The following is a 12,090-nucleotide window of genomic DNA, read 5'->3' as shown; positions in this document are numbered from 1 at the left end:
CTAAGTATCAATTTATAACAGAGGTAGAAGCTGAGGTTTGTGAATGAAGAGGTCTAAAACTCTTCAAACTTCTGAATAGCAGAAACTCTGCAGATGTATAATTTAAAGGCAATCTACTATGATACAGTTAAATAATGGCTAGGATATGACTTGTATTTGGAGGACAGAAGTCATAATAATCAGTTGTCTTATGGGCCTTTTATTTACCACTGCTTTTCCTTTTTGTTGTACTTTACAAGCAAAGGAAGCTTTACTTGGTTTTGCGCCTTTGTGAAGTTTCCACTTTTTTATCCTTGATTGTCAAGTTATTCTTTCCTTGAACTTTGCCCTTTTCTCCATGAACATTCTTGTTTTTGGCATCATTTTCTTCTTTATCTTTCCCTGTATCTCTCTTTTCATTGTCCTGCTTTTCTTTGTCTTCTGAACTCTCCTTTTCTTGGGCCGTTTGTCCATTTGATATTCTGGTCTCAGTCTTCTTCACTTGGGACCCCTGACCTATTGGTATTCTAGTTTCACTCTTCTTCACTTGGGACCCCTGTCCTTTTAGTATTCTGGTCTCACTCTTCTTTACTTGGGACCCCTGTCCTGTTGGTATTCTGGTCTCACTCTTCTTTACTTGGGACCCCTGTCCTATTGGTATTTTAACTTGGGACCCCTGTCCTTTTAGTATTCTGGTCTCACTCTTCTTTACTTGGGACCCCTGCCCTATTGGTATTCTGGTCTCATTCTTCTTTACTTGGGACCCCTGTCCTATTGGTATTTTAACTTGGGACCCCTGTCCTACTGGTATTCTAGTCTCACTCTTCTTTACTTGGGACCCCTGACCTATTGGTATTCTGGTCTCACTCTTCTTTACCTGGGACCCCTGCCCTGTTGGTATTCTGGTCTCACTCTTCTTTACTTGGGACCCCTGTCCTATTGGTATTTTAACTTGGGACCCCTGTCCTACTGGTATTCTGGTCTCAGTCTTCTTTACTTGGGACCCCTGACCTATTGGTATTGTAGTCTCACTCTTCTTCACTTGGGACCCCTGTCCTTTTAGTATTCTGGTCTCATTCTTCTTTACTTGGGACCCCTGCCCTATTGGTATTCTGGTCTCACTCTTCTTTACTTTGGGCCCCTGTCCTTTTGGTATCTTGGCTTCACTTTCCTCTGTTTGGGTGTCTTGTCCTTGTGGTATTTCAGCTTTACTTTTCTCTACTTGGGCTTCCTGTCCTTGTGGTACTTTGGCCTCACTCTTTTCTACTTGGGTGTCCTGTCCTTTTGGTATTTTGGATTCACTTTTCTCTACTTGGACTTCCTGTCCTTGTGATACTTTGGTCTCACTCTTTTCCACTTGGACATCCTGTCCTTTTGGTATTTTGGCTTCACTTTTCTCTGCTTGGGCGTCCTGTCCTTGTGGTATTTCAGCTTTACTTTCCTCTGCTTGGGCGTCCTGTCCTTGTGGTACTTTGGCCTCACTCTTTTCCACTTGGACATCCTGTTCTTTTGGTATCTTGGCTTCACTTTTCTTTATTTGGGCTTCCTGTCCTTGTAGTATTTTGACTTCACTCTCCTCTTTTTGGGCTTCCTGTCCTTTCGGTATTTTGACTTCATTTTTCTTTCCTCGGGCTTCCTGCCCTTGTGCTGTTTCGGCCTCATTCTTCTCTACTTGGGCTTCCTGTCCTTGGGGTACTTCAGCCTCACTCTCCTCTACCTGGGCTGCTGCTTCTCTTGGCATTTTCATGTCTCTCACTTTTTCTTGGGATTCTCGTCTTTTCATTATCTCAGCATTACTGTCTTTTACTTTGACTTCCATTTCTATCTTACCTTTCTGCAACTCAACATCTTGGAAATTGCTTAATTCTCTTTTGTGCTCTGCTATCACGACTTCATCAGAATCTATAAATGAGATTTTTTTCTGTAGTTCTTCCTTGTTTTCTTCTTGGTTACTCTGAAACTTTGTAGTGCTTCCACTTTTTAGAATCTGGGCTTTGGAATCTGATTTTTTTATAAGTTCTCCATCCATGTAACCTGGAAATATAACTGAGCACACAACAAGAGTGCATGATTCAGATATCAAGTATTTTTGTTTTATTCCTACATAAAATTGACAAATGGAGATAATTTGTGGAGATAACTTGAGCTTTTCCTCAAAATATAAAATGGTGAAACTCTACACATAAAATTATATAAATATTGATAACTTTTCAGACTTCTTTCAATAAATCAAAAGATTAATGGAAGAAAAGGTAAAATGTTTTCAAAATGAACTGGCGTTTGTTCAATATATTGTGTCTAATAAATAATATTTGATAGCTAATGGAGGATGTATTCCAAAAAGAAATAGAATTTAACTCTAGAAAAATTATAGAAAGCAATGATTGTTTCTTAAAATAGAAAGAAGAAATTCAAAATATGCTTTCCCTATTGAATAAAAGCATATCTTATTAATGTGCAAAAGTAATGCTAGTGCTAGCTGATAATTATTTAGTGCTTACCATATACCAGGCAGTAATGTTCTGACCACTTTGTATGTATTAACTCATTTAATCCTCACAGAAACCATATAGGGTAGGTACTATTACTATCCCTATTTTACAGATTAATAAACTAAGGTACAGAATGTTTAAATGAGTGTGAATATGGTGATGAAGTTAGAAGATGGTGGAGCTGGGATTTGAACCTGAGTAGTCAGACTTCAAAGGTCTGTTTTAACTGATACCCTAGACACCTGCTAACGCATTATACAAAAATTTCAAGTCCTTTTTTTCATATATAGGTAAATCAACTCTTTGAGTCTCAATTTCTGTGTGTTCTATAAACTTGAATTTGTTAGTTTTTGCCTTTTTTTTTTTTTTTGATGATTTGATTCCCTGGATTAAGAAAAAACAGTATCTGTAGTACCAAGGAAACTTGTGTGGGTTCTTGCCATGAAGCAGAGGGATGCCTTGCCTTGAGCAAATCCAATATTTAATATTTAATGGCATAGAAAGAATACTGAATTTAAGACTTAAAAACATCCCTGTTAGCTGGGTTTATTTGAGTAAATCAGTTAAAACCCAAAGACTTACTTTTTTCATATTTAGTCTTTTCTGCCCACTTTGTTCAGCTGTTTAAGGATTCTAGACAGTGTTTAAGGAGCATGGCCTTTAGAGACAGACTGGTTTAAATCCGACGCCATACTTGACTAGCTGGGTGATCTTGGGGAAACTTTCTAAGCTGTAAAATGAGAATAGGTACTTCACAGAAGTGTAAGTAGCTACTTCACAGAAGTATAAGGAGGATTAAATATCAATACTATCTAAGTTAAGCAGTCAGTTCAGTGCATGAAACACAGTATGTAGTGAATAAATGTTAACTATTATTACTGCCACGTGAGACAGACACATGTCTGTCTGTCTCTGCCTCTGATCTATCAAAACTCTCTCTGATCTGTCAAGACATTCTTAGTTGCAACCAAATAATTTAAAGAAATGGTTAATTGCATTACAGAAAGATTTAGTGCTTAAAATTTAACTTCAGTTTTTAATATAGGAAGCTCTTTGGTACATTTAGGGTTTGATGTTTGAAAAATTAACATATACATAACTGAATTCTACTAGTTATAAATAAGTGAGATACTTGAATTAGGTAAGAAGGTAACTCTGAATCAAACTGGATATTGTAATTCAGTGTTTTCTGTTTGGTATTTTAAGACTTTGACACCAAGATAAATATAACATTAAGAACCCTGCAGTAATGCTTTTTGAGCCCTTCTGTATATTTTCTTCCCTAGTACTGCTCAGCAAGATATTAATATGGATATTTTATTCTAGAAAAACCCATTTCCAACTTTCTAATGAAAATCAGTGGTAATATATCTTAAGCATTTCTGTATTGAGAAAATCCAGAATATTTTGATTTTGACAGCACTACCAGTGGACACTTTGTTTGGGGGTGTGGTAAAGAGTATGCTTTTCTACTGAACCTCCTAATCTAAAATACCTCTTAGTTACTTCTAACAGTATCTTCATACCCTTGGTTATTTTAATATCTTTGCTGTATATTTTCTGCTTTAAAGTTAATTATCAGAAATAGATTTTCTAGGATTTATTTTTTAGAAAACTAGTTATCCCATAAAGTGAAATTTACCCCTATTTCAACTTTGAATTGCAGAAGTAAGCCACAGATCATTCTTTCATCAAATTTTAAGTTCGTCTGTCCCTTCTCCTAAATTTCTAGATAATACATAAATCTTTTCTTTCCCTTGAACCACAGAATCTCTGTATTATAAAAATTTGTAAGCTCTGGTTGAAAGTCCATTTATTGCAGGCAAAAGCCTATACAAAAAAATTATAGTATAATCAAAAGACTTAATTAAAATTTTAGTGATCATTGTATTCAGGCTGATTAAAAACTTTGAATTGGATTAATTTTTACTAAAGCTAAGTGATATCATGAAACAACTGTCACATTAATAATTCTAATTCTATGATAGTTAAATAAGGTAGAAGATAGATCATGGGCTTTGTTGGATATTAATCTTATTAGGTTTTTAATTTAGTGATCATTAGAGCACAATCAGATGTAGACTCTAAAAGATCTTTAAGTATTGGAGAGATGAATCATAGTTCTCAGGCTTTGGGTTAAGTTTTGAAAGATCATATACTTATTAGTTGAAAGTGGAGGTGAGAAAATAACCTCAGCTTGAGAGGATGATGAAGTTTGATGGGCTGATCTGTTTTAAATCTTTCTTTGAACTATGAATTAAATCTTAACTTCTTTGCACTGAAAATATCAACTGGGAAGAATATGTTTGAAATACTGTCAATAAGAACATATCTTTCACCAGGAAACAGTTTAAAAGATTAAGCTGGCAATTAAGAAATATTCATTAAAAATGAATCCCCCTGCAATCCCTTCCTATAGCCCACTTTCTTTTTGTTAAGAAAACATACACAGTATTGTCACCTTCCCCATGTGGGGAGGGCATTTGAGAGCTACAGACACCTCAGGACTAGTCTGACTGTATGTTCTTTGTTCTGTGAATCAAAAGAAAATAATTGTCCCTTTCAATTTTGCCTGCTTCCCGCACCCACAAACCCACCCTCCTTTTAAGTGTGAACTGAGAAAGAACAGTAAGCCTTAACTATGATTAAATATAGACATATTTTATGTTTACCAGTGGTTAGAACAGTTTGAGAGACTTGAAATGTATCTCATGACATTTAAATATTGTTTCTTATGGTGACATTTTCCACAGTTTTAAGTTATTGTTCTGTTTTGTTTTATAAGATTTCATTGAAGATTGAGCTCTTAGTTAAATAATGCTGATATAGACAAATCTGAATTTAAAAAAGTTAAAAGCTTAATTGATTTAAGTGAGATGTCTTCTATTTTAAAAAGGATTCTTTACACATTTAATTACATAGCTTTTCTAGTAGGTATATGTTTGTGTTTAAAAATATCTGATTTGTAGATAAGGTTTCAGGTCTAATTACAAAAAAGGCATTGGTGGTTCAGTATAGGAGGCAATGTGTTGATGTGGAAAATGTGTGTACTTCAGAGACAAGAAATCCTGGTTTTAGATCCTGATATTGCTGTTTACAAATTCTTTTAACTTGGGCATGTCTGAACCATTTTCCTGATCTGTAAAGTGGGGGATAATAATAGTTGCCAGGCAGGGCTATAGTAGAAATAAGACATACTGTTTTTGAAAATGCCTAGCACACGCACGCATGCATGCTAAATCACTTCAGTCATGTCCGACTCTGTGCAACCCTGTATGGACTATATGGACTGCAGCCCATCAGGCTCCCTTGTCCATGGGATTCTCCAGGCAAGAATACTGGAGTGGGTTTCCATTTCCTACTCTAGTGCCTAGCACAGTGCACAGTATATAAGAGGTGTTCAATACCTACTATATCTCTCAAAGGTAAAGTTATTTAGAAGGCAACAGGAAGTCCATAAAATTTTGTTTTTAAGTAGTTTTCTTTTTCTTATCAATGTGATTCAGTTGAACTTCACTTATAACTAAACAGAGTTCTAAATTACCAGCAAAGAGCTAACAGAATTCAGAAATCAGTCTTTTATTGTATTTTCCTGGGAGTCAGTAAGGAGATTCTTTTTCAGAGCCTAGAAGATGGCCAGATACTATAGCACCCTTTTTAAAATCTTAAATTTTTTTTCTATTTTCTTAGTCCATTATTTTTTATTTGAAATAAGAGTTAGAGGGCAGAGAAAATAGACTGTCTTGGCTTTAGGAACATAGTATAAAAAATACTAAAGTATTGTTTCAAAAATTGGTGTCATATATCTATGACATATATTGGAGAAGACTCTTGAGAGTTCCTTGGACTGCAAGGAGATCAAACCAGTCAGTCCTAAAGGAAATCAATCCTGAATATTCATTGGAAGGACTGATGCTTAAGCTGAAGCTTCAATACTTTGGCCACCTGATGCAAAGAGCTGACTCATTAGTAAAGACCCTAATGCTGGGAAAGATTGAAGACATCAGGAGAAGGGGACGACAGAGGATGAGATAGTTGGATGGCATCACTGACTCAATGGACATGAGTTTGAGCAAGCTCCAGGCATTGGTGATGGACTGGGAAGCCTGGCATGCTGCAGTCCATGGGGTCACAAATAGTTAGACATGACTGAGCAACTGAACTGTACTGATATATGACATAAAGCAAAAATTGTCTCCAGTGTGTTTTCCAGTGGTATTGATGAATAGCGATACCTACAACTTAGTAATCTATCACACCCTTTTGTGTAAACTTGATCTCCTCTACAGCAACCTCTCCAAAAACAGTTGCTGAAAGTGTTGGAAAATTCTGGAGAATAGGGACATTTAAAATGACCTTGGAAGCACAAGACTATTTGGGGAGTAAAAACAATCAGGTCAGACAATAACTATAAATAATGTAAAATATCAAAGTTGTGAATAGATAATGAACTTACCCATAGGAGATAGTGCTAAAAATGAAATACAAAAAGAAGTCAGTTGGACTTTTATAACTCAAGAAGAACCCAGTTCTCAATGATACCCTTTGTTGGTTGTTGTTCAGTCCTAAGTCATGTCCGACTCTTTGTGACCCCATGGACGTTAGCATGCCAGGCTTCCCTGTCCTTCACTGTCTTTGTTGGTGAATCCAGAAATAGGACTTCCAGGGAGTATAAAGCCCTCTGTTTCATACTCAGGAATCCTGGTGGCCAAAACTCCATATGCTACTCCATAGAGAAGTAACATGCAAACATTAGAAAGCCATTTAATGGATTTGAATCTGTGGGTAAGTAATATTCTACCAAAATTCAAACAGTTTCCCACCTTTCATTATTCTCTTACAAGTCAGATTTTTACCCACTCTACTTCAGTTTGAAAAATATGTATCATTAGTCAGTTATCAAAATCACCATCTTTTTCTGACATCTATCATTATGTCAATCCTAGGGCTTTTTTTTTTTTTAGTAAAAATTATCTATTGCCAGTTTTCAGCATGAAGAAAACAGACTCTTTTGTGACGGACTAGCTGGGAATATACACTGCCAATAATGTTTGGTAGTAAATAATCAGGACCAACTACAAGACCATTATATTTGGTGACAAAGAAAAAATAGAGAAAAGGAAATAAAAATAAGAGAAAATCACTTATTTAAGAAATACTGATTACTCTAAGGTAGAAGAACTTGGAATACAAAAATATCTGGTAACAAAAACTCAAAGTATCTAGACACAGAAATGGATAAGGCAAGGAAATGATCCAAACTTACTGACTTTTCCAGAACTGTCCACTGAAAGAGACAAAGATAAACACAGCAGTAGGTATTGGGTTTCTCTTCTTCAACCCTCAATCCTCTGCACTGGTTGCAATCTGTGTCATGAACAATTAAGTTCTACTTATTTGAATATGGAAAACCTTCCTTTCCCTTCCCCCTTCTCTTGGTCTGTTGTGATTAGCTACTTTATTTAAAGATGTTTTAATGAATATATATAATTGACATACAACATTATGCAGATTTGAAATATACATGTTAATTTGATATATTTTATATATTATAATATGACAATCTTTGCAGGATCATTAGCAACTCTATCACATTACATAATGATCCTTTCTTTTTAGTGGTTGGAATTCTTATGTTGTAGTCTCTTAGCAAGTTTGACAGTTATAGTTTTGTTGTCTATATTCACTATACTGTGTATCAGATCTCCAGATCTTATTTACTACTTGTTGCAAGTTTGTATCCTTAAGCATCTCTCCTATACCTGCACCCCCAATGCCCTGGTAACCACCATTTTACTTCTGTTTTTTACTAGTTTGACTTTTTTAGATTCCACATATAGAGTACATGTAGTACTTTACTTCCTCTGTCTCTCAGTTATCCACTTAGCATAATATACTCATGGTCCATCCATATTGTTGCAAATGGTGATATGTGCTTTCTCATGACTGTGAATAATATTTCAGTGTATACATACAGTCATCCCTCAGTATCTGTGGGAGATATTTTATTCCCTGCACCCCCTGCTCAAATCCATGGAGCTCAAGTTTCTTATTATAAAATGGTATCATATTTGCATAAAACCTATGAACATTCTCCTGTATACTTAAATCATTTCTAGATTTATTATAGTACCTAACACTGTGTTGGGGCTTCCCTGGTGGCTCAGAGGTTAAAGTGTCTGCCCACAATGCGGGAGACCTGGGTTTGATCCCTGGGTTGGGAAGATCCCCTGGAGAAGGAAATGGCAATCCACTCCAGTATTCTTGCCTGGAGAATCCCATGGATGGAGAAGCCTAGTAGTTTACCGTCCACGGGGTCGCAAAGAGTCGGACACGACTGAGCGACTTCACCTACCTAACATGGTGTAAATGCTGTGTAAGTAGTTGTTTGCATGTGGCTAATTCAAGTTTTGCTTTTTGGAAGTTTCTGGCATTTTTATTCCCAAATGCTTTCTATACATGGTTGGTTGAGTACATAGATGCTGCATCCCTGAATACAGAGGAATGATTGTATGCCACATCTTCTTTATTCACTCATCCATTGATGGGCACTTGGGTTGTTTCCATATCTTGGCTATTGTGAATATGATGCAATAAACATGGGAATACATATATCTCATTGATATCCTGTCTCATTTCCTTTGGGTATATAGCAGAAGAGGTATTGCTGGATAATTTGGTAGATCCACTTTTAATTTCTTGAGGAATCTCTTTATTGTTTTCCATAGTGATTGAACTAATTTACATTCCCATCAACAGTGCACAAGGTTTCTCTTCTCTCTGCATCCTTGTTACCCTTGTTATCTCACACTCTAGGGTATAGCCATTCTACCTGGTGTGAGGTGAAACGCCATTTGCTGAAGAGACTATCTTTTCCATTGGATGTGCTTGGCTTCCTTGTTGCATATGAGTTGACTGTGTATGCGAAGGTTTAATTCTGAGCTATTTGGTTACATTGATTTATTTTTAGGCCAGTACCATACTGTTTTAATTACTATAGTTTTGTAATATAGTTTGAGATCAGGAAATGTGACATATCTACTTTTGTTTTTTTCCCATCAGGATTTGAGTTCTTTGTAGTTCCATATAAATTTTAAGACTTTTTTTTTCTTCTATTTCTGTGTTGAATATGAAGAATACCGTTTTAATGGGGATTGTTTTGAAACGTATAGATGGCTTTGGGTAGTGTGAACATTTTAACAGTATTAATTCTTCTGATCCACAAACATTGGGGATGGGTTTCCATTGTTTCTTCTTTGATTTCTTTTAGCAAAGTGTTAATAGTTTCTGTTGTACAGTGATTTCCCTTTCTTGGTTAAATTTGTTCCTAGATATTTTATTGGTTTTGATGTTACTGTGAATGGGAAAGTTGTCTTTATTACTTTTTCAGTTTCAATATTAGTGTGTAGAAGTGCAATTGATTCCCAAATATTGGTTTTGTATCGGAAAAGTGAAAGTGAAAGTGAAATTGAAGTTGCTCAGTCATGTCTGACTCTTCGTGACCCCATGGACTGTAGCCTACCAGGCTCCTCTGTCCATGGGATTTTCCAGGCAAGAATAATGGAGTGGGTTGCTATTTCCTTCTCCAGAGGATCTTCCTGACCCAGGGATTGAACCTGGGTCTCCCACATTGTAGGCAGATGCTTTACTGTCTGAATCACCAGGGGAGCCTTTGTGTCAGAAGCCTTACTGAAATTGTTGACTAGTTCCAAAAGTTTTTTGGTTGCATCTTTGATATTTTCTATATAGTCAAGGCTATGGTTTTTCCTGTGGTCATGTATGGATGTGAGAGTTGGACTGTGAAGAAGGCTGAGCATCAAAGAATTAATGCTTTTGAACTGTGGTGTTGGAGAAGACTCTTGAGAGTCCCTTGGACTGCAAGGAGATGCAACCAATCCATTCTGAAGGAGATCAGCCCTGGGATTTCTTTGGAAGGAATGATGCTAAAGCTGAAACTCCAGTACTTTGGCCACCTCATGCGAAGAGTTGACTCATTGGAAAAGACCCTGATGCTGGGAGGGATTGGGGGCAGGAGGAGAAAGGGAGGACAGAGGATGAGATGGCTGGATGGCATCACTGACTCAATGGATGTGAGTCTGAGTGAACTCTGGGAGCTGGTGATGGACAGTGAGGCCTGGCGTGCTGTGATTCATGGGGTCGCAAAGAGTCGGACACAACTGAGCGACTGAACTGACTGAACTGAACTGAACTGATATATAAAATCATACCAGCTATAAATAGTGACAGTTTTACTTCTTTCCTGATTTGGATTTCTTCTATTTCTTTTTGTCCTATCCTATGATCTGTACTAAAAAGCCTCTTGATGAAAGTGAAAGTGGAGAGTGAAAAAGTTGGCTTAAAGCTCAACATTCAGAAAATGAAGATCATGGCATCTAGTCCCATCACTTCATGGGAAATAGATGGGGAAACAGTGGAAACAGTGTCAAACTTTATTTTTTGGGGCTCCAAAATCACTGCAGATGGTGATTGCAGCCATGAAATTAAGATGCTTACTCCTTGGAAAGGAAGTTATGACCAACCTAGATAGCATATTCAAAAGCAGAGGTACTACTTTGCCAACAATGGTCAGTCTAGTCAAGGCTATGGTTTTTCCAGTGGTCATGTATGGATGTAAGAGTTGGACTGTGAAGAAAGCTGAGTGCTGAGGAATTGATGCTTTTGAACTGTGGTGTTGGAGAAGACCCTTGAGAGTCCCTTGGACTGCAAGGAGATCCAACTAGTCCATCCTAAAGGAGATCAGTCCTGGATGTTCATTGGAAAGACTGATGCTGAGGCTGAAACTCCAATACTTTGGCCACCTCATGTGAATAGTTGACTCATTGGAAAAGACTCTGATGCTGGGAGGGGTTGGGGGAAGGAGGAGAAGGGGACGACAGAGGATGAGATGGCTGGATGGCATCATCGACTGGATGCACATGAGTTTGGGTGAACTCTGTGAGTTGCCTGGCGTGCTGCAGTTCATGGGGTCGCAAAGGGTCGGACACGACTGAGCGACTAAACTGAACTGTACTGATGATCTGTCCCTGAGAGTGTTCCAATTGCACTTGAGAAGAATGTGTATTTTGTTGCTGTTGGATGGAATGTTCTATATATGTTTGTTAAGTTCATTTGGTCTAGCTTATAGTTCAGTTCCAGCACTTCTCCGTTGATTTTCTCTCTGGATGATCTATCTATTGCTGATAGTGGGATATTGAAGTCTCCTGCTGTTATTGTATTGTTATCTCTTTCTCCCTTCAATATTATAACTGACAATATATTTAGGTGTGCCAGTGTTGGGTGCATATATATTCACAGTGGTTATATTTTCTTGATGTGAACCTTTCCTTATTATGTAATGACTTTGTTTGTCTCTTATTACTGTTTTTGGCTTAAAGTTTATTTTGTCTCAGGTAAGTATGTCCAAGCCAGGCTTCAACCGTATGTGAACTGTGAACTTCTAGATGTTCAAGCTGGATTTAGAGAAGGCAGAGGAACCAGAGATCAAATTGCCCACATTTGCTGGATCATTGAAAAAGCACAAGAGTTCCAGAAAAACATCTACTTTCTCTTTATTGACTATGCCAAAGTCTTTGACTGTGTGGGTCACAGTAAACTGTGT

At 37.1% G+C, this 12,090-nt stretch overlaps 1 protein-coding gene across 1 annotated transcript in view; it reads right to left on the bottom strand.

The window, feature by feature from the left end:
- Positions 1-250: 250 nt before the first annotated feature.
- TSBP1 (testis expressed basic protein 1) overlaps positions 251-12,090 on the bottom strand; it is a 150,297-nt gene continuing 138,457 nt past the window's right edge. Inside the window, exons 39-41 of the mRNA XM_068994162.1 lie at positions 7,738-7,758; positions 6,928-6,942; positions 251-2,025 (exon numbers count right to left, since the gene is read on the bottom strand). Of these exons, the coding sequence (XP_068850263.1) occupies positions 251-2,025; positions 6,928-6,942; positions 7,738-7,758 (1,811 nt within the window). The remainder of the gene's footprint in view (positions 2,026-6,927; positions 6,943-7,737; positions 7,759-12,090) is intronic.

This window comes from Capricornis sumatraensis, chromosome 22, assembly GCF_032405125.1.
Source record: "Capricornis sumatraensis isolate serow.1 chromosome 22, serow.2, whole genome shotgun sequence".
In the NCBI taxonomy this organism is placed as follows: Eukaryota; Metazoa; Chordata; class Mammalia; order Artiodactyla; family Bovidae; genus Capricornis; species Capricornis sumatraensis.
Note: the sequence above shows the minus strand (reverse complement) of the source record. Positions and strands in the feature narration are given on the sequence as shown.